Source organism: Ranitomeya imitator, chromosome 5 (genome assembly GCF_032444005.1).
Source record: "Ranitomeya imitator isolate aRanImi1 chromosome 5, aRanImi1.pri, whole genome shotgun sequence".
Lineage (NCBI taxonomy): Eukaryota > Metazoa > Chordata > Amphibia > Anura > Dendrobatidae > Ranitomeya > Ranitomeya imitator.
Genome location: NC_091286.1, coordinates 525198047 through 525221327, shown reverse-complemented (window position 1 = coordinate 525221327; position 23281 = coordinate 525198047). Strand labels below are relative to the sequence as shown.

Genomic DNA, 23281 nt, shown 5'->3' with positions numbered 1-23281 from the left:
GCATCGCTGACAGTTACAGTACTACAACATGGGGATACTGCTGCATCCCCATGCCGTACAAGCGATCAGCCTGCAAATAATAATAGTTCCATATCGGTGCAAAGTTAAAAAATTTACAAGAAAGTCAATTTTTTTTTTTTAAATAATTGTAAAAATATTCTAAAAAATATCAAAAACGATAATTAAACATTCAAAAGATATAATAATAAAAAATCTAAAGATATCTGGTATCGATGCGTCCACAACAACTCATCCTATAAAACTGTCCCACTAGTTAACCCCTTTAGTAAACACAATAAAAATACATACAAAACAAGGCAAAAAACAATGCTTTATCATCATACGCCGAACAAAAAGTGGAATAAAATGTGATCAAAACGATGGATCTAAATACACATGGTCCCGCTAAAAGCATCATCTTGTCCCGCAAAAAGCAAATCGCCAAACAGCTCCATCAGCAGAAAAATTAAAAAGTTATAGCTCTCAGAATAAAGTGATGCAAAAATAAAATTATTTTCTATAAAATAGTTTTTATTGTGTAAAAGCACCAAAACAGAAAAAAACAATATAAATGAGGTATCCCTGTAATCTGTCTCGAAGAATAAAGTGTCTTATTAATTTTTCCATATGCGGAACGACATTAACAAAAAACAAAAACCCTGAATTGCTGGTTTTTGATCATTCTGCCTCCCAATAATCAGAATTGAAAGCGATCAAAAAATGTCATGTGCCCGAAAATTATACCAATAAAAACATCAACTCGTCTCGCAAAAAAGAAGCCCTCACATGACTCTGTGGGCTAAAATATGGAAAAATTATAGCTCTCAAAATATGGTGATTCAAAAACTATTTTTTGCAATAAAAGGCGAACTTTGCACTGTGCCTCAAAAGAAGTATTCCTCTACATATGGAGTATCGGCGTACTCAGGAAAAATTGCACAACAAATTGTATGGTGCAATTTCTCATGTTGCCCTTGTGGAAATGCAATATTTTGTGGTAAAAAAATATTTGTGGGGAAATTTTTATTTTTTTTATTTTTACAGCTCAACATTATAAACGTCTGTGAAGCACCTGAGGGTTCAATGTGCTCACTACTAGTGTTGAGCATTCCGATACCGCAAGTATCGTGTATCGGCCGATATTTGCGGTATCGGAATTCCGATACCGAGTTCCGATATTTACCGCATATCGGATACCGGAATCGGAAGTTCCCAGAATTCAAACTGCACGAATTCAGCCAATGAGGAATGATTGCAAGTGTGGGCACATCCTGTTCAGCATGGTGGGCATGTAAGTACTGGCAAGGCTGTGATTGGCTGCTGAAATGATGTCATGATGCACTATAAAAAATGCTGCCGCCATTTTGCGCTCACTCTGCTGTGAATTCAGTTAGGGACAGGACGCTGTGTTCTGACTGAGGGCCAGTTGAGATAGCGATTTGCTTCATTGCGCTTTTCCCAGGCTAATTAAGCAACCGCTGTGTGTTCACCTTGCTTTTGCCTTGCAGCGCTGTTTTAACAGCGTTCTGCAAGGTCTCTGTGTGTGTGAGTGCAGCCCACTCTGTAGTCTGTGTGCAGCCATAGCCGGTTGTATTCAGCTCAGGGTGGTTCACTGTCATGATCCCAATGGCAGGGGATCACAAATGGACAAGCAGAAAAACAAAAACAAGCTCCAGGGTGATGGAACCTGAGCTGACCGCGATCCTGAACCTACACACACAACTAGCAGTAGCCGGGGAACGTGCCTACGATGATTCCTAGACGTCTCGCACCAGCCGAAGGACTAGCTACCCCTATAAGAAGAAACACAGACCTCACTTGCCTCCAGAGAAACACCCCACAGAAATAGCAGCCCCCCACATGTAATAACGGTGAAATGAGAGGAAAGCACAAACGTAGAAATGAAACCAGAATCAGCAAAATGAGGCCCGCTAAAGCTAGATAGCAGAGGATACAAAAGTGAACTGCGCGGTCAGCGAAAAACCCTTCAAAAAACCATCCTGAAATTACTTGAACTCATGTGCCAACTCATGGAACATGAGGAGTAATTTCAGCCCACTAGAGCAACCAGCAGCAAGGAGTCACATAACAGCAAGCTGGACTAAGACAAAAAGTAAGCAAAACATAGAACAGGAAAATCAAAACTTAGGTTGTCCAGAAGATAACAGACGCAGGGAGCAAAGGCAAACAGACACGCTGATTACATTGATAGCCGGCGAGGAAATGACAAAACAGCCAGGTTAAATAGGAAACACCCATAACCTGATGGAACAGGTGGACACCAGAGACCGCAGAGAACACAAGTCACCCAGTACCATCAGTAACCACCAGAGGGAGCCCAAAAACAGAACTCACAACAGTTCACACTGCCTCATACTGTTCTATCCATTGTCCTTTTTTGCTAATAGTGCAGCCTGCTGCACATTTTTTCAAAAATTCCCTATTAGTGGCTCTCCACCCATATCCAGCTAAATTGTGGAAAAACACTACATAGGATAACATAGAGGAGGTTTTTTGGGCCTTGCAGCGCCGTTTACGGCTGTCTGCACGGTCTCGGTGTGAGTGCAGCTCACCCTGTAGTCTGTGTGCAGCGACAGCCGGTTGTATTCAGCTCAGGGTGCGTCACTGCCTCATACCGTAAAATACATTGTCCTTTTTTGCTAATAGTGCAGCCTGCTGCACATTTTTTCAAAAATTTCCTATTAGTGGCTTTCCACCCGTATCCAGCAAAATTGTGGAAAAACACTACATAGGATAAGATAACATAGAGGAGGTTTTTTGGGCCTTGCAGCGCCGTTTACGGCTGTCTGCACGGTCTCCGTGTGAGTGCAACTCGCTCTGTAGTCAAATCTGCCTCCCCCCCCCCAAAAAAAAGTAAAGTTCACCAAACACACCACTTTACAGTTGTGTAGGCCACATTAGCTCATAATAAAGTCTAGTCCACAGTTTAGAAAATTAGTGTTTCTTATACCTGTTAGGAGGAGCTGTTCAAGAATAAGCACACTAAGCCCTTAGTACTTTTCTGTTTATGTTTATCTGTCAACCAAGATGAAGAGGGCAGGGAGTAAGGCACGTGGGCATGGGCGCGGAGCAGGGAGAGGACGTGGTGATTCTGTGCCTGCTGCGGGCACGGTGACTCATCATCACCCAGTTTCAGCAGGGAACAGTCCTTCATGCGCAGCTTTGTAGGAGAGCGCCGTACACCACTGCTGCGTGAAGATCAAATTGAAGCCATTGTCGGATGGATGGCAGCTAACGCATCGACTTCAATTAGTGCCACATCCTCTCAGGCACAGAGCACTGGAGAGCAGCCATCTGTCTCTTCACCACCTGCCAAATTGCCCAGGCAGTTAGAGAGCCCAGGACAGGAGCCGTCTCTACTTCTGTTCTCTGAATCTCTTGGATTGAAAACAGGGGGCCAGCCAAGCAGCATTGGAGAAATGGAAGAAGAGGCAGTGTGCAGTGATGCCCAACAGCTTTGTCTCTCTGACTCTGAAGAGGCGGGTGGGCCAGTGCCTCCGGTCACCACACCGCAGTACGCATCTGAAGATGAGACTCAGGTGCCGCTTTCTGGTGCATACTGTGCTGCCGAGACTACCCAGGAGGAGCAGTTGGTGGCAGAGGGTAGTGTAGATGATGAGGTCCTTGACCTATTGTGGCGTGAGGTACAGGAAGGTGATGGTAGCAGCTCTGAGGAAGAGATTCCCCGAACGGGCCAAAGAGGGAGAGGGAGGGGCAAGACTGCAGAGCCTGTAGCCTCCACTCTGGCACCCGTTAGGAGCTTGTCTCTTCCAAAAGCCAAAAAGGGCGCTCCCAAGACTTGCAGTGCCTTGTCCTTTTTTTACACAGTTGCAGATGACATTTGCTTTGTCAAATGCAAGCTTTGTAATCAGAAAGTCAAAAGAGGGAAAAGTGTCAGCAACCTCAATACCACAAATATGTGGAAACATGTGCGGAACAGGCACGCGGTGGAGTTACAAAAACACACTGAAGACCTAGGCCAACCAACAGCAGCAGCTACCACCTCTTCAGCTCGTGTTGCCTCTTCCTCCAGCTCACAAACAGCTGGTTCGGCTTCCTCCCAGGATCGCCATGGAAGAACCTCTGGCACTGTTGTCCAGAGACCCACTGTAATTCCACCCACAGCACCACGTTCCCAGTCATCCTCACACTCCCAGCCCAGTCTACAGCCATCGGTAGTACAGGCATGGGAGAAAAGGCAGCCATTCTCGGCAAACCACCCCCGAGCACAGGCTCTGAATGCAGGCATTGCCAAGCTTCTGTCACTGGAAATGCTCTCATTCAGGCTGGTGGAGACTGACAGCTTCCGTGACTTGATGGCATTGGCAGTCCCACAGTACAATGTGCCCAGCCGCTTTTATTTCAGCAGGCAAGCCGTCCCTGCCCTGTACAAGCATGTGGAGGGACACATAAAACACGCGCTACTGAACGCCGTCAGTAGCAAGGTCCACCTCACCACCGATGCGTGGACCAGTCAACATGGACAGGGGCGATACCTTTCCCTCACTGCCCATTGGGTTAATGTTGTTGAGCCGGGTACAGATTGTGCGAGTGGCGCAGGATGTGTCCTGCCCACTCCAAGGATTGCAGGAATCCAGTCTGTACGCATTGACTCCTCCTTATACACAAGTTCCTCAGAATCATCGCTGCAGGAGCCGTCACAGTCCACCTCCACATGGACCCGTGAACGTTTACATGTTATGACCGACATGAGCACAGCCGTGGCCAAACGTCAACAGGCCGTACTGAAATTAGTTTATTTGGGGAATCAAAGCCACACAGCGCAGGAGCTCTGGAATGCCATCAAGCAGGAGAGCGATGTGTGGTTTGTGCCAGCGAATCTCCAGCCAGGCATGGTAGTGTGTGACAATGGCCGAAATCTGGTGGCAGCTTTGGCCCTTGGCAACCTCACTCACATCCCATGTCTGGCACATGTGCTCAATTTGGTTGTGCAGAGTTTTTTGAGGGACTATCCGGATCTTGATGCACTGCTGCACAAGGTCCGCCTAGAGTGTGCTCACTTGCGGCGTTCCAGCATGGCAAGATCGCGCATTGCAGCTCTGCAGCGCCGATTCCGCCTTCCGGAACATCGCATCATATGTGACCTACCTACCAGGTGGAATTCCACGCTACATATGTTGGAGCGGTTGTGTGAGCAGCAGCAAGCAGTAATGGAGTACCAGCTGCATCAGGCGCAAAGAAGTCGCAATCCGCGCCGTTCAGACTTCACAACCACAGAGTGGGCCACTATGAAGGACATCTGCCAGGTTTTGCGTCCCTTCGATTATTCCACGCGGATGGCAAGTGCAGATGATGCACTAGTCAGCATGACTGTCCCCCTTAACTGCCTGCTTCAACAAACACTGCAAGCGCTAAGGGATGATGTTGTGGAAAAGGTGGAGGATGAGGAGTCAGCATTTCCATCAGCTTCTGGACAGTCAGCGCCACGTGGTTCCTCACAAAGGCGTAGGCAGGGGACACTTTGTGAGGAGGATGAGGAGGAGTCAATGGAGGAGGAAGACCTCCGTCCAGAGGAGGGAGTTACACAATTGTCCAGTAGTCAGTGTGTACAGCGAGGGTGGGGTGATGATGAGCTGGCAGAGATCACGCCTCAAGCAGGGGACAGCGTTTCTTGGCCAGTTGGCAGTCTGCAGCACATGGTTGATTTCATGCTGCAGTGCCTGAGAAACGACCGCTGCATCGACAACATTCTCAAAATGGCTGATTATTGGGTGTACACCCTCCTCGATCCTCGCTACCGGGACAACGTACAAAACCTCATCACACCGTTGACCTGGGAGCGTAAAATGCGGGAGTACCAAGACACACTGGTGAATTCCATCATCTTCTCCAGGCCAAATGAGAGCAGTGCTGCTAGTGCTTTACAAAGCAGCTCAGTGTGTCGAGGCAGTGGAGGAGGCTCTGCACAAAGAGGAAGCAGAAGCAGTGCCTCTGCCCAAGGCAAGACCAGTATGGCCCAACTGTGGCACAGTTTTGTGTGCCCGCCCTAAATCTCTACACCATCACCGGCGGCAGTTGTGAATTCAGCTTTTGGGCTTCCTCCGGTGGTTGTAGAGGGTAATGCAGTTGTGCCTGGACTGCAGTATTGGACTGGTGTATCTACTAATTGCAAAACTGACTGGGGTATATAGCTTTGCAGGACTCTGCATTGTTTTTGGAGGATTCACTTCCCTGCTGGTCTCTCCTGTTTGCTGTGCTTTTCTTTAAAGATAAGTCCTGGCTTTGTTTTTGCTGTCCACCTGCTGTGGACCTTATAGTTCTGTGCATATTCATGTTTTTATCTTGTCCAGCTTTGTCTGTGAAGGATTTTTTGCAGCCAAGCTGTGTCTCTGGAGATGCAGATATACCCTCCATGTCTTTAGTCAGATGTGGTGATTTGTATTTTCTGTGGTGGATATTTTCTAGTGTTTTAATACTGACCGCATAGTACTCTGTTCTATTCTTTCTTTTTAGCCTGTTTTGCCTGTTCCTCCCTCTTAATCTCTGGGTGACTACGGAATCTAGTATTAACATGAATGTTCAGGAGTTAGTTTCTCGGGTGGAGCAGCTTGCTGCTAGGGTACAGGGTATTTCAGATTATATTGTTCAGACTCCTGCCTTAGAACCTAAGATTCCCACTCCTGATTTATTCTTTGGTGACAGATCCAAATTTTTGAGTTTCAAAAATAACTGTAAACTGTTTTTTGCATTGAGACCCCGGTCTTCTGGTGATCCAATTCAGCAGGTTAAAATCATCATCTCTGCTGCATGGTGACCCACAGGATTGGGCATTTTCCCTGGAAACTGGCAATCCTGCTTTGCTTAATGTTGATTCTTTCTTTCAGACATTGGGGTTGTTGTATGATGAGCCTAATTCTGTGGATCAGGCTGAGAAAATCTTGTTGGCCCTGTGTCAAGGTCAAGAAGCGGCAGAATCGTATTGCCAGAAATTTAGAAAATGGTCTGTACTGACTAAATGGAATGAGGATGCCTTGGCGGCAATTTTCAGAAAGGGTCTTTCTGAATCCGTTAAAGATGTTATGGTGGGGTTCCCCACGCCTGCTAGTCTGAGTGATTCTATGTCTCTGGCCATTCAGATTGATCGGCGCTTGCGCTAGCGCAGAGTTGTACACACTGTGACGTTGTCCTCTGAGCGGAGCCCTGAGCCTATGCAGTGTGATAGGATTTTGTCTAGAACTGAACATCAAAGATTCAGGCGTCAGAATAGGTTGTGTTTTTTATTGCGGCGATTCTGCTCATGTTATTTCTGATTGCCCTAAGCGTACAAAGAGAATCGCTAGTTCTGTTACCATCAGTACTATACAACCTAAATTTCTGTTATCTGTGACCTTGATCTGCTCATTATCATCATTTTCTGTCATGGCATTTGTGGATTCAGGCGCCGCTCTGAACTTAATGGACTTAGAATTTGCCAGACGTTGTGGTTTCCCCTTGCAGCCTTTGCAGAACCCTATTCCTTTAAGGGGCATTGATGCTACACCGTTGGCTAAAAATAAACCTCAGTTTTGGACACAGCTGATCATGCGCATGGCGCCAGCCCATCAGGAAGATTGTCGTTTTCTGGTGTTGCATAATTTGCATGATGATATTTTGCTGGGTTTTCCATGGTTGCAGCTACATAATCTGATGTTAGATTGGAAATCCATGTCTGTGAGTAGTTGGGGTTGTCAGGGGGTTCATGATCATGTTCCTTTGATGTCAATTTCCTCTTCCCCCTCTTCTGAAATTCCTGAGTTTTTGTCAGATTTCCAGGATGTATTCGATGAGCCCAAATCCAGTTCCCTTCCACCGCATAGGGACTATGATTGTGCTATTGACTTGATTTCAGGTTGTAAGTTCCCTAAGGGCCGACTTTTCAACCTGTCTGTGCCAGAACATGCCGCCATGCGGAGCTATATTAAGGAGTCTTTGGAGAAGGGGCATATTCGGCCATCTTCTTCACCGTTGGGAGCGGGGTTCTTTTTTGTTGCCAAGAAGGATGGCTCCTTGAGACCCTGTATTGATTATCGCCTCTTGAATAAGATCACGGTCAAATTTCAATACCCTTTGCCTTTGCTTACTGATTTGTTTGCTAGGATTAAGGGGGCTAGCTGGTTTACTAAGATTGACCTTCGAGGGGCATATAATCTTATTCGTATTAAGCAGGGTGACGAATGGAAAACTGCATTTAATACGCCCAAAGGCCATTTTGAATACCTTGTGATGCCATTCGGACTCTCTAATGCCCCATCTGTGTTCCAATCCTTCATGCATGATATCTTTCGGAGTTATCTTGATAAATTCATGGTTGTATATTTGGATGATATTTTGATTTTTTTTCCAATGATTGGGAGTCTCATGTGAAACAGGTCAGGATGGTATTTCAGATCCTCCGTAATAATGCTTTATTTGTGAAGGGGTCAAAGTGCCTCTTTGGAGTGCAGAAGGTTTCTTTTTTGGATTTCATTTTTTCTCCCTCATCTATAGAAATGGATCCGATTATGGTTCAGGCCATTCATGATTGGATTCAGCCCACATCTGTGAAGAGCCTTCAGAAATTCTTGGGCTTTGCTAATTATTATCGTCGTTTCATTGCCAACTTCTCCAGTGTGGTTAAACCTCTGACCGGTTTGACAAAAAGGGCGCTGATGTGACGAATTGGTCCTCCGCGGCTGTTTCTGCCTTTCAGGAGCTTAAACGCCGATTTAGTTCTGCCCCTGTGTTGCGTCAGCCCGATGTTTCTCTTCCATTTCAGGTTGAGGTTGACGCGTCTGAGATTGGGGCAGGGGCCGTTTTGTCTCAGAGGAATTCTGATGGTTCCTTGATGAAACCGTGTGCCTTCTTTTCTCGGAAGTTTTCGCCTGCGGAACGCAATTATGATGTCGGCAATCGGGAGTTGTTGGCTATGAAGTGGGCATTTGAGGAGTGGCGGCATTGGTTTGAGGGGGCCAAGCACCGTATTGGGGTCCTGACCGATCATAAGAATCTGATTTACCTCGAGTCTGCCAAACAGCTGAATCCTAGACAGGCTCGATGGTCCCTGTTTTTCTCCCATTTTGATTTTGTGGTCTCGTACATTCCTGGTACTAAGAATGTTAAGGCGGATGCCCTCTCTAGGAGTTTTTTTCCTGATTCCCCTGGGGTTCTTGAGCCGGTCGGCATTCTGAAGGAAGGGGTGGTCCTTTCTGCCATTTCCCCTGATTTACGACGGGTTCTTCAGGAATTTCAGGCTAATAAACCTGACCGCTGTCCAGTGGGGAAACTGTTTGTTCCTGATAGATGGACTAGTAGAGTGATTTCTGAGGTTCATTGTTCTGTGTTGGCTGGCCATCCTGGGATTTTTGGTACCAGAGATTTGGTTGGTAGGTCCTTTTGGTGGCCTTCTTTGTCGCGGGATGTGCGTTCTTTTGTGCAGTCCTGTGGGATTTGTGCGCGGGCTAAGCCTTGCTGTTCCCGCGCTAGTGGGTTGCTTTTGCCATTGCCGGTCCCCGAGAGGCCCTGGACACATATTTCTATGGATTTTATTTCCGATCTTCCTGTTTCCCAAAGGATGTCGGTTATCTGGGTTGTCTGTGACCGATTTTCTAAGATGGTTCATTTGGTGCCTTTGCCTAAATTGCCTTCTTCTTCTGATTTGGTTCCGTTGTTTTTTCAGCATGTGGTACGGTTGCATGGTATTCCGGAGAATATTGTGTCCGACAGAGGTTCCCAGTTTGTTTCTAGGTTTTGGCGGGTTTTTTGTGCCAGGCTGGGCGTTGATTTGTCTTTTTCTTCTGCATTTCATCCTCAGACAAATGGCCAGACTGAGCGAACTAATCAGACCTTGGAGACCTATTTGAGATGCTTTGTTTCTGCTGATCAGGATGATTGGGTGGCTTTTTTGCCATTGGCCGAGTTTGCCCTTAACAATCGGGCTAGTTCGGCTACTTTGGTTTCGCCTTTTTTTGTAATTTTGGTTTTCATCCTCGTTTTTCTTCTGGGCAGGTTGAGCCTTCTGACCTTCCTGGTGTGGATTCTGTGGTCGACAGGTTGCAGCAGATTTGGGCTCATGGACAACGTGGACAAGTTGGTGTTGTCTCAAGAGGAGGCTCAACGTTTTGCTAACCGTCGTGGGTGTGTTGGTTCCCGGCTTCGGGTTGGGGATCTGGTTTGGTTATCTTCCCGTCATGTTCCTATGAAGGTTTCTTCCCCTAAGTTTAAGCCTCGATTTATTGGGCCTTATAGGATTTCTGAGATTATTAATCCGGTGTCCTTTCGCCTGGCGCTTCCGGCCTCTTTTGCTATTCATAATGTCTTCCATAGATCTTTGTTGCGGAAATATGTGGAGCCCGTTGTTCCCTCTGTTGATCCTCCGGCCCCTGTGTTGGTCGATGGGGAGTTGGAATATGTTGTTGAGAAGATTTTGGATTCTCGTTTTTCGACAAGCTTCAGTACCTTGTCAAATGGAAGGGTTATGGCCAGGAGGATAATTCTTGGGTTTCTGCCTCTGATGTCCATGCCGCCGATTTGGTTCGTACCTTTCATCGGACTCATCCTGATCGGCCTGGGGGTTCGGGTGAGGGTTCGGTGACCCCTCCTCAAGGGGGGGGTACTGTTGTGAATTCAGCTTTTGGGCTCCCTCCGGTGGTTGTAGAGGGTAATGCAGTTGTGCCTGGACTGCAGGATTGGACAGGTGTATCTACTAATTGCAAAACTGACTGGGGTATATAGCTTTGCAGGACTCTTTAGTCCCTGCCAGTTGTCCATTGTTTTTGGAGGATTCACTTCCCTGCTGGTCTCTCCTGTTTGCTGTGCTTTTCTTCAAAGATAAGTCCTGGCTTTGTTTTTGATGTCCACCTGCTGTGGACCTTATAGTTCTGTGCATATTCATGTTTTGTCTTGTCCAGCTTTGTCTGTGAAGGATTTTTTGCAGCCAAGCTGTGTCTCTGGAGATGCAGATATACCCTCCATGTCTTTAGTCAGATGTGGTGATTTGTATTTTCTTTGGTGGATATTTTCTAGTGTTTTAATACTGACCGCATAGTACTCTGTTCTATTCTTTCTTTTTAGCTAGTATGGCATCCTATGCTAAATTCTGATTTCATGTCTGCGTATGTTATTTCCCTCTCCTTTCACTGTCAATATTTGTGGGGGGCTATCTATCCTTTGGGGATTTTCTCTGAGGCAAGATAGGTTTCCTGTTTCTGTCTTTAGGGGAAGTTAGATTTTAGGCTGTGTCGAGGGGTCTAGGGAGTGTCAGGTACCCCCCACGGCTACTTCTAGTTGAGCTGCTAGGTTCAGGGTTTGCGGTCAGTACAGGGACCACCTTCTCCAGAGTCCGTCTCATGCTGCTCCTAGGCCACCAGATCATAACAGGCGGCTCCAGTCAGCAGGAGGCAACGGTTCCGTCAGATGGTGACAGACTACATGTCTTGCCCTCTTACTGTACTCCCAGACGGCTCTTCCTCTTTCAAGTTTTGGGTCTCTAAGCTGGATACATGGCGAGAGCTAAGCCAGTATGCTTTGGAGGTGCTGGCTTGCCCTGCGGCTAGTGTCTTATCGGAATGCGTCTTTAGTGCCGCAGGTGGTGTACTAACAGACCGTCGCATGTGACTATCCTCCGATAACGTTGACCGGAATTTGCCACTCCTCTAAATGATTAAATAATTGGGTGTCATCCAGGTCTCCTGATGGGTTCATCTTTCTACCACCTGAACTGTAATTCCTGGGCTCCAACACCGCCAGTTGAGGCTCAGAAGTGCAGGCTGCACAGTCAAAACATACAACCCAGTGTTATTGGGTTTCAGTAACGTCAGCTGATCCCCAGCTGTGTAGCCGGCAATGTGTCCTGCAATCGCCACGCTGACACAACAACTGAAATGTAAGGGAACCTGTCCCCCCCCAGGCGTTTGTTACTGAAAGAGCCACCTTGTGCAGCAGTAATGCTGCACAAGGAAAAGGTAGCTCTTTTAGTTTAGCTCCTTGCACACGCAGAACTTAACACTTATAAAATGATACCGTTAAACCGTCCCGGAGATGGGACTTGCTTTCGTAATGTGACGCAGCACAGCCGTCATTCATACCTCCTTGGTGCCGTGCGCCGCCTCCTCAGCATTGTTTTAAGCTGTCCCGGAGCCTGCGCTGTTCTGTTATCCCTTGGCCATGCATACTTAGCGCTGCCCGTCTTCTGACATAATTTGGTGTCAGGCTGGCTGCGCCTGTGCGGCCGCGCTGCCCGAGATCCCGCCTCACAGTGTCTTCTGATTTAATCCCACTGCGGGCCTGGGATCCATGGGCATGCGCAGTGCATATCTTCACCTCAGGCTCTCACTCATCTCTCTCCGCCTTCTTCAGACTATGCGCCGTCAGCTGATCCCTAATAGCATGTCAGGGCCGTGACGCCGCACAGTCTGAAGAAGCCGGAAGGAGGGGAGTGAGAGGCGAGGATATGCACTGCGCATGCCCATGGATCCCAGGCCCGCAGTGGGATTACATTAGACAACACTGCGAGGTGGGATCTCGGGCAGCGTGGACGCACAGGCACTGCCAGCCTGACACCTAAATGATGTCAGAAGACGGGCAGCGCTAAGTGTGCATGGCCAAGGGATAACATTACAGCGCAGGCTCCGGGACAGCTTCAAACAACGCTGAGGAGGCGTCGCACGGCACCAGGGGGGTAGGAATGACGGCTGTGCTGCTTCACATAACAAAGGAAAGTCCCACCTCCAGGACGGTTTAACAGTGTGAGGAGACACATTTCATAAGTGTTAGGTTCAGCGTGTGCAAGGAGCACAACGAAAATAGGCACCTTTTCCTTGTGCAGCATTACTGCTGCACAAGGTGGCTCTTTCAGTAACAAACGCCTGGGGGGGGGACAGGTTCCCTTACATTTTAGTTGTGCCAGCGTGGCGGTCGCATGACACGTTGCCGGATACACAGCAGGGGAGCAGCAGGCGTGACTGAACCCCACTAACACCGCTGTGCTCTGCTTTACGGCCGGCGCTGACACAGTCAGTGCGGGAAGCTGACGGCAGGGGACGTGACAGACATCGGAATGTGAGTATGTACTGTTTTTTTTTTTTAACTTTTACAATGGTAACCAGGGTAAATATCGGGTTACTAAGCGCGTCCCTGCACTTAGTAACCCGATGTTTACCCTGGTTACCCGGGTGCTGCAGGGGGACTTCGGCATCGTTGAAGACAGTTTCAATGATGCCGAAGTCTTTCCCCTGATCGTTGGTCGCTGGAGAGAGCTGTCTGTGTGACAGCTCTCCAGCGACCACACAACGACTTACCAATGATCACGGCCAGGTCGTATCGCTGGTCATGATCGTTGGTAAGTCGTTTATTGTAACGGTACCTTTAGTTTGCCTGCCCGACATATGCTGATCAGATCGCATAATCTTAGCCGCCAATCAATACAGGATGAAGCAAAGTCAGCACCCTATGAGGTCAGAGAGGACCAGAAGCAGGAGCATAATGGGCGCATTTTAGCTTAGTTTCAGGTTTTAATTGTGTTTAAACTAAAGGTGCATTTACATTGCCCGATTATTGATTAGTGTAAGTAGGCTGCCAATTACCTGTTGAACAAGCCCAAAAGATCAATGTTCTCGCCAGCACATCGTCCTAACAAAACAGGACCTGTGCTGCTGAGAACAATGGTAGCCTATGTACACTGAAAGGTGTATTACTAACCATTCAGTGTGTGTCTGAAGCGCAGTCTGTCTGTTTAAACAGGATATTAAATGACTGCAAACATGTTGCCGATTGGCAGTCTTTTAATGACACGCATCAGCATTTTACATTCCCCTAGTGATCTCTTTTCGGAGTGTTACCCAACCAAGCCAAGTAGGAGCTATGAAATCAGTACAACCACTTACTTTGCATTGCTCATTTTGTCTGCATCTGAAAGATTTTCTCTTTTCACCATATCTGGATTGACGGCTTTAGCAGCAATGACATCAATTAAGTCGATCACAGGCAGGCTTGTGCTAATGGACCGATCCTGAAAAAGAAAAGTTAATGTGGCATTAACTATTAACATGTCTTATAGTCGTGTCAGGGCTTAAAGTGTCTTTAATGGATTTATGGAAGTGTTACATTACAGTTATTTACTAAGCTCTGCAAAATTACTGCTCAGAACTTTCCATTTCTGTTCTACAATTAATCAAATGAGTCATTGCAAGTAACAGCATGAAATAATACATGATGCAATGCAAACCATGTCAGAGGGGGCTAAAGAGGAGTCATATGGTGTAGTGGCATGGCAGGGACATATGAACCAAATGCAACCATAGACTAACATAAAAACTCAAGCTCAATGGAGTAAACCCAAGCTCCTGAGCCTCAATAAAAAGTCTGTACTAATGCCCCCAAATAACAACTACCAGTAATAATACAGCATGGGGAATGTGGGTACTGGATTCCCTGAGGAAACGGGGCCTGGGTGTGAATGCAACCTCTTCACCCCCTTCTGAAGCTCCTTTGACACAGGCGATATGTTTAAGATGTCAACATTTTTTTTTAGAACATTTTTGCTGTGTTGTGAAAATATGTGTCGCTAACTGAAAAAGTAAAAAAAACTGCTGAAGATGGATCTATACTTATAAACTAATAGTGATTAACGCACAATATTATTGCACAATGCTAAATAACACCTAAATATGCAATGCAAAGATTTTGTTAATCAAACTAAATAAGATGGTGTAATGCTTCTGGGAGAAGAGTTAATAGAGTGGACCCTCTGGACTGTGGAACCGACCCTCCCCTGGGCGAGCTGACCTAGTTAGGACCGACTCCTATACAGGGACCGTCAGGGGCAAGCCCAGAGATCTCTAAGACCACAGCAGCCAATACCAAGAGGGGCGGCTCGTAGGAAAGCAGGGAATGGGATGATGAGGAACAGTGGGGAGATGGACGAGAAGGGATTCAGGAACTAGGATCACGGACCGAGGAAGGAAAGAACAGGATTCCAGATAGGCGACCGAGACAGGCACTATGGAGAGAAACAAAGTTAACAGGATGAAGAATGTGCTGGCAGCACAGCAGAAAAAGGAGCAACATGGACCTGAGTTACTATGCTGGGGAACCCATATAATAATCAGGTGCCTCCTCTAAGAGGAGACAGTCTACAATACCCCATATCTCATCCTGATAGGCTAGATGGTGCTTCCGGGTCAGGGCACCTGGTTTCCAAAAGAAGCCGGTGATTCGCATGGCCATGACTCTTGAAATCTTCGGGGGCATTGCAGAGGCCAAACAGCATGACCAAATATTCATAATGATCGTCCCGAGTGTTAAAAGTGGTCTTCCATTCATCTCCGGAGCTAATACGGATCAATATAGGCACCACGAAGATCGAGTTTAGTGAATATCTGAGCCCCTCTTAAACGATCCAAGAGCTCCGGGAAAAGTGGCAGAGGGTACCTGTTCTTGACGGTGATGTCGTTCAGACCTCTGTAGTCTATACAAGGACGAAGAGAGCCATCTTTCTTCTTGATGAAGGAAAACCCTGCTCCTGAAGGGGAGGAAGACTTCCGAATAAATCCCTTGGCCAAGCTCTCCTGGATATATTCAGACATGGCCTGGGTTTCTGTGGGAGACAAAGGATAGATCCTGCACCTTGGCAGTGTGGAACCGGGACTGAGCTCAATCGGGCAATCATATGGATGATGCGGAGAAAGATTTGCAGCCTCTTTCTTATTAAAAACGTCCGCAAAGGACCAATAGGCTGAAGGTAGTCAGGCGGGAGCAGAAGAAGGCCATGGAGAGTAAACCGGACGAACAGACAGCAGACACCGTTCCTGACAGGAGTGCCCCCAAAGAAGTACGTCACCCGAGCACCAAACGAGAGTGGGTTCATGTGCTTTAACCTAGGGCAAACTGAGCAGAAGGCAGCGCATGTGAAAGATTAGGCAGAACATACAAGGCAATCATCTCTCAATGAAGGGCTCCAATCCGCAACTCCACTTCTTCTGTCACCATAGTGATCGCCTATTGCAAAGGTCTGCCGTCCACCGATGCAATCAAACGTGGTCTCTCCAGAGTCAGAACTGGAATCCAAAGCCTTCAAACTGCCACAAGACTAATGAAGTTGCCTGCCACGCCTGAATCCACATAAGTCACCTCAGAGTAGTGTCTCTGACTAATAACCACCTGAACAGACAAGGTTAGAGGTACAGCGGAATCAGAAACACCTAGGGAGGCGTCTCTTACCTGTCCTAGGTGGGGGAGTTTCCCGACCTCTCCGGACAGGCACGCAGTAAATGGGATGCACTACCACAGTAGAAGCAAAGACCTTGAGCAAGTGTCTCTCTCCGACGCTGTTTCGCCACATTGAGCCGATCTACTTGCATAGGTTCGGGCACGGAAGCAGAAGCTGACACAGTTGTGGCCTGCGAATAGGAGGGATAGATCAAATGGATCTCCTTTCTCGAGCAGACTAATGGGAGCACTCCTGAAAATGCCGGTCTATGCACGTGGCAAGGGAGATTAGATCCTCCAGCGAAGTTGGAGAAACTCATCCTGCGAGCTCATCCTTGATCCTGCCCGACAGTCTGCCCCAAAAAGCACCAATCAGCGCCTAATTATTCCACCCCAGCTCTGAGGATAAAGTGCGGAAGCCGATGGCATATTGGCCTACCAAAACAGAACACTGGTGGAGGTTAAAGAGGGATGTGGAGGCCAGCCGTCTGGGCTCATCAAAGACCCTGAGGAAGATCTCCAGAAAGGTCGATAATTGAGAGACTATAGGGTCATCTCGCTCCCACAGAGGATATACCCAGATGGGGGATGAGGCATGGAAACAGAACCAGAGTCATGGGATGCAACCTGATCTGAGACCGAGGTCTCGGACTGCAAATTATATAAACGGTCATCCACTGTTGCCATATAACTCAGCATGTACGCTTGCGTATCCCACTGCTGAAATAGCTCCTGCTGGAGGCTAGCAAGCTGAGTTGCATTAACCAGGTCCGAGGCCTGCAGGGAAGTCAGACAAGACTCCATAGACTGCATAAAGGTCATGATGCGCTGTTAATTGTCACGCACATGAGCCAGCTCCTTTTGCGCAGAGAACACAGTACCAGCGGGGTCCATGGCCTGATTATTCTGTAACACCTCTGGGAGATGAGTTACTAGAGTGGACCCTCTGGACTGTGAAACCGACCCTCCCCTGGGTCAGCGGACCTAGTGAGGACCGACACTTATACAGGGACTGTCAGGGGCAAGCCCAGCGGTCTCTAAGACCACAGCAGCCAATACCAAGGGGGCGGCTTGTAGGAAAGAAGGGAATGGGATGATGAGGAACAGCGAGGAGATGGATGACAAGGGATTCAGGAACCAGGAACGTGGACCGAGGAAGGAAAGAACAGGACTCCAGACGGGCGCCCGAGACAGGCACTATGGAGAGAAACAGAGTTAACAGGATGAAGAATGCGCTGGCAGCACAGCGCAAAAAGGAGCAACAAGGACCTGAGTTACTATGCTGGGGAACCCATATAATAATCAGGTGCCTCCTCTAAGAGGAGCAGCCTAAAATACTCCTTACCTCATCCAGATAGGCTAGATGGTGCTTCCGGGTCAGGGTACCTGGCTTCCATAAGAAGCCAGTGATTCGCAAGGCCATGCTCTAAGTGACCCAGGGCACATGTGCAGGAGTCGGGAACTTACTGCCGAGCGCGTGATTGGAAGCCAGGGAGAAGAGCGGCGGGACCAAGCAGGTACAGTGTGCCGGGATAACGGTGCTGAGGTGGAGGACCGAGCAGCAACAGTGGGGAGCTTGGCAGTGGCAAGAGCAGCAGAGGACAGGGCAGCGGTGTGAGAGCAGGAAACCGGGCAGGTGACAGTTGGCCACATATTAATGTACATAAGTAATAATTGTAAAAAGTGCACAAGTAATGGGATAAAAGAAAAGTAATGTTAAACTTTGTGAATAGCTGTTCACTTGCTGATGAAAGTATGGAGAAATCTAAAGGTGACCACATGTTAAAAAATGACATCAAAACTAGAGAGCTCAGCAAAGACTAGTGTGCATGTGCATGTAGACAACTATCGTGGGTATTGGAAGCACCTAAAGGGCCCCATACACGAGTGATAGCCATAGTCTGAACAATGGATCAACCGATCGTTCAGCCGGCAGCTAACTCTGCTCACTCCTCCATATACATGAACGATCGCTCTGCAGAATGCTCCTGTGTTTTCTATGAGAGAGTATCTGCCAGACTCCTACTGTGAAGGTTTATCACACTGAGAACACTTTGGCAGTCTGCAATTGATGAAATGTGATTATTTTCCTGATGAAGAAGTAAATAATACTTTGAAACACGTTGAATAAACCACTATTCTTTAATCAACTTCTGGACTGATGTCTTCATACTATCAACAGCATTGAATCACTCCACAGATATCTTTATGACCTCAGTCTAATGGTGGACATACACCTCAGATAAATGTTGTTTGAACACTTGTTCAGCCAACAGCTATTCCTCTTATATCCCCATGTACAGTCAAGCTGAACATGTACAGGATATGTTCTCAATGGCATATATGGAAAAAGTCTAAGATCTGTGACTTATTTCCCTCGTGTTGAAAATGCATCTGCCACTGGGTGAGATTTGGGACCCCCTATATCACGGTGAACAGGCTAGACAGGTTGATGTGATCAGCATTGCCAACTCTTATCTAGAGTACGCTAGTTGTCGCACTATACCCAATGTGGCAGACCATCGTGGATGGGGATTAGTTACACCACGGACAAGACTGGCGTTAGGGGCAGGCAGACCAGGCAGCCACCTAGGGTCCCTGCTCCTCCAGGGGCCCCCAGTCAGTGGTGTGCTGCTAATAATGGCACACCACACGGCCGCTATAAGGCCCTGAGTAAGAGGGTCCCTGCACTGCCCCCCCTTACCCACAATAACGAGCATTCACATTATCAGGATAAGCAGTGATGGATGAGAGAGTGTCATGTTGCACTCCCTCTCCCATCACTCCCCATCTGCCTCTGACTCAGCGTATGCCAGCAGGGGAGCTGATGAGACGATGAGCAGGGAAACAAGGAGGAGAGGTAAGTATTGTGAAGTATTGTGTGTGTGCTTGTGTGTGTGTGTGTGTATGTGTGTGTCTGCTGCACGATACTGAGTGTGTGGGGACTGCACTATACTGTGTTGTGTGTGTGTCTGCTGCACTATACTGTGTGTGGGGGGACTGCAGTAGAATGTGTGGGGGCTGCACTATACTCTGTGTGGGCTCTTCACTATACTGTGTGGGGGTGCTGCATTATACTGTGTGTGAGGGGGCTGCACTATACTGTGTATGTGGGGGGCTGCATTATAATGTGAGGGGGCTGCATTATACTGTGTGGGGATCTGCATTAAACTCTGAGGGGGTTGCTTTATACTCTGGGGGGCTGCATTATACTGTGTGTGGGGGCTGCATTATACTCTGAGGTGGCTGCATTATAATGTGTGTGAGGGGCTGCATTATACTTTGAGAGGGCTGCATTATAATGTGTGTGGGGGCTGCATTATACTCAGAGGGCTGCATTATACTCTTGAGAGATGCAGCATTATTTTGTATGAGGGACTGCATTATAATCTATGATAGGGGCTGCAGTGTACTCTGAGGGGGGATGCAGTATACTCTATCAAGAACCATGGGGAGTGCGTTTTACTATATGTATTATTTGGGACCTGCGTTATACTGTATCGAGGACTATCTGTACCAATGATAGCTGCACATGGTCAGTAAATGATGCGGGTTGAACGCTGCATACTTGTGCAGCATCCAGACGTTACAGAATGTGGCGCATCTCTCCAGACCACAGCATGTCTATTTATCTAGTGGAGACACGAGTCCCTGTAAGATAAATTTCACCCATAGAATGTATTGGAATCTGCCCAGTTCAGTGAACACAGAGGATTCACCTGCATTCAATAGCCGGCAGCGGACATGTGCTGCTTCCAAAGCGCTGCCAATTACTGAACATGTGCACCTACCCTAAACAGGCTGGGAAACAAGAGTCGAACGACTTCAATATTGTCGATCGCACTCGTTTAATGGCTTTAACTCAGCGCAGGTAAATACAGCAGAAATGTTTCTGTGTGATGGTGCAATATGTGAGCATTTGGGGCCTCACTTTAAACTTTTGCCCAGGGCCCCACTTTGTCTAAAAGTGGCCCTGACCACGGATGTGCCTTTTGGTTGTGTAACAGTTTCAGTACAGTTTTCCACAGTGACTTTAATTGAGAAAAATGCAATTACAGTTTTCTATTGACATTTTCCTAAAGTTGCTTCTTTAATGCCTACAATATGTACAATACTGGGCGCATCCAGTCTCTCCACTTGTCAGATCATCTGGAATAATATGTCTAGGACATGGCCCAGGCAGCACAAACGTTGAAGTCCCACACAAGAGTTTAATCTAAACTTTGCAAAAGTGGAATCTTTGACATTTCATGGATTACCCATCGCCGGGAAACTAGGGTTTTCTGTACTGAAATGAAGAAGGTTCATTACCTTGAAGCCGCTGATGAATGTGGTTTTGCCTGCACCACGCAATGTTTCATTTACCCACTGTACAATGGTCCTGTCATCAATCTTCTCACCCTCTCCAAGATCGGACAGCACATTTAATGTATACCTAGTAGAGGGTTAGTGGAAGAAATCAGTACGGCAGGCTCATCATTCAATTCTCTCGTTGTGACAGTATACCAAAGAAAGCTCATTTTGTTCAGTTTCTCCATTGAGACAGTTTACTTTTTTTTTTATCAAGGTTTCCACTTCTGATGGTTAATTGTATATTTTTTTTTATTTTTTTGTGCTTTATTACTTAGTTGTATAGTTGACTCATCAAAAAAAATCCCTATAAAGTCAACCGAAAGATTAACTGAACACAATCTTCACTTTTCTGTAGAGACAGCAATGGAATAATTTAGAGAAATATTTTGTAGAAGGAAAGGAATATTTCCCTATGGCACATTAGCTGGATGATCCCCTTACAGCTTATAGCCTTTTTCTAAATTCAGCTACCAGGATACTGGGTAATTATCCACTCAGATTTTGTATCGCTCGATATAGTTATAGAACTTAAATGTAGATCTGGGCTAACCACTCACTTCTAATTTTCACTTTTTTAATCACAGAGAAGCATAAAAATTGGTAGAAAAAAAAAAAAAAAAAACTCATAAGCACCTCCAAACAGAAAAAGGAAAGTAGATAGATAGACATAGTTTTTTCATATTTACTCTGGAGTTCCATGCTGTTACTCTTTATCGCTTTTCACGGCTTATGTAACATTTTTCACTCCACAATGTCCTTATGCCCTCTAGTGGAGTGATCTGTTTGATTCATCTTTTTTCATTCTAATATCGTCATTACAGCCTGCGAAATTGTGAGGAGGAAAAAAATTGGCACATCCATCCAACAATCAATAAAATATATCAAAAATGTATTGGAAAATCTTTAAAAACATGGATTCCAAGGATATAAAAGCCTGACGCGTTTCTGGCATCCAAGCGCCATTAGTCCTATGACTAAGGCCGCTTGGACGCCAGAATCGCGTCAGGTTTTTATAACTTTGGAATCCATGATGTTTTTAAAGATTTTCCTATAAATTTTTTATATATTTTATTTATTGTTGGATGGATGTGCCGATTTTTTTCCTCCTCGCAATTTCATTACTTGGCTGAACTTCACCAGCGGGACAGGCACCCTCCGTACGGACTTCAACCTCCAGCATTGGACTGCAAGGCGTGCTGAGCTCAATATCCCCCTCTCTCCTCCCATTACAGCCTGTGGTTACCCCTTGGATCTCGGTCATTACAGTCTGAAACTCAACATATGTAGTAAAATGAGAGTTCAGAGCCATGACATCTCTTTACAAGCATATATTTATTCTTGCTGCATATTTTCCCCTATATCTTCCATTTCTCTCCCAGTATTTATGTTACATGCTGATGGCTATTCTGCTGTGAATACACACCATGGTACTGTGCAGTCAGAACATATTCTACATTTTGGATAATATACTGTATGTACTTGATTTTTTTTTACAAAATATCCATCTAAAGGCTGTGGTCCCATTACCAAAACACATCCGAAGCAAGTGCATCAGATGCGATATGCTAATGACACTACTGCTCTGCTGCGAGCGGGAGCCAAGTGTCAGTGCTCTGTTATATACGATCCTCCACAAGTGTGGAGGAAACGGAGAAAGTAATTTCTCCATTTCCTTTGTTGCCGACATCCGCAGGAATCGCACTGCACTTAGCTGGTGTCTAAGTGCAGTGCGATGTTTCACACGTACCCATTGACTTGTATGAGTGCATGTGATTCAAATTTCGCATGCAATCGCAGCATGCTGCTTTTTCAGTCCGATCTCCATCCAACCAGAGCTGAAAAAGAAAACGCAGATGTGCACACAATCATAGAATAACATTGGTCCAAATGCAATCCAATTTTTTTTTTATCGGATTGCATTCATTTGATTAATTCACAAGTGTGAGCAAGCCCTAAATGGTTAGTTTACTATTCCAAACTGGACCAAATGGCAAAAAATCAAGAATAAAATGATTCTTAGTTAATTTACTCTTCATTAAAAATACCACACATATTAATACATTTTACTTAAAGGGAACTTGTCATGTAAAAAAACACTATTAACCTGCAGATATGAGGTTAATCTGCAGGTTAATAGTGTTCTGAAGCTGCACTGAGAGCCCTGAACTATATTTCCCCTGGCAGCCTGGGGCTTTCAGTCATAGGGGTGCCAGCAGCGCAGATCAATCACCGCTCAGTGCAATGAGCGGCAGCTGTAACAACGTCCCAGCAATGACTGATAGCTGGCTCTAATCATCAGGGGCGAACATACCCTTTGCATCCTGGACCTTACTTTTATCATGGGATTCAGTGTGTTAGATGGACAACTATCCGCTAAGTAATCTTTTCCAAATATATTGCCAATTTTTCACTCCTGATGAACCTGTGAAACGGGAAACGCATCGAGTGGTATGATATTTTTGTTTGCATGTACCCATGGCAAGGAGCCTTTCTATGCTTAGTATTAAAGGGAACCCGTCACCAGGCTTGGACGATATGAGTTACAGCCACCCCCTTTCAGGGCTGATATACAGCTTTCTATAATGCTGTATATCTACCCCCGATCCGACCTATAAGAGAAGAAAAATAACTTTAATTATACTTACATGCGGGGGCGGTCCGGTCCGAGGGGTGTCGCTCTTTTGGTCCGGTGCCTTCCATCTTCTTGCTCTGCTGTCCTCCTTCT

At 46.5% G+C, this 23281-nt stretch overlaps 1 protein-coding gene across 1 annotated transcript in view; it reads right to left on the bottom strand.

Annotated features, from left to right (window-relative positions):
• PLS1 (plastin 1) overlaps positions 1-23281 on the bottom strand; it is a 243679-nt gene that overhangs the window by 16569 nt on the left and 203829 nt on the right. The window contains exons 14-15 of the mRNA XM_069727564.1: positions 20515-20638; positions 13881-14005 (exon numbers count right to left, since the gene is read on the bottom strand). Coding sequence (XP_069583665.1) covers positions 13881-14005; positions 20515-20638 — 249 coding nt within the window. The remainder of the gene's footprint in view (positions 1-13880; positions 14006-20514; positions 20639-23281) is intronic.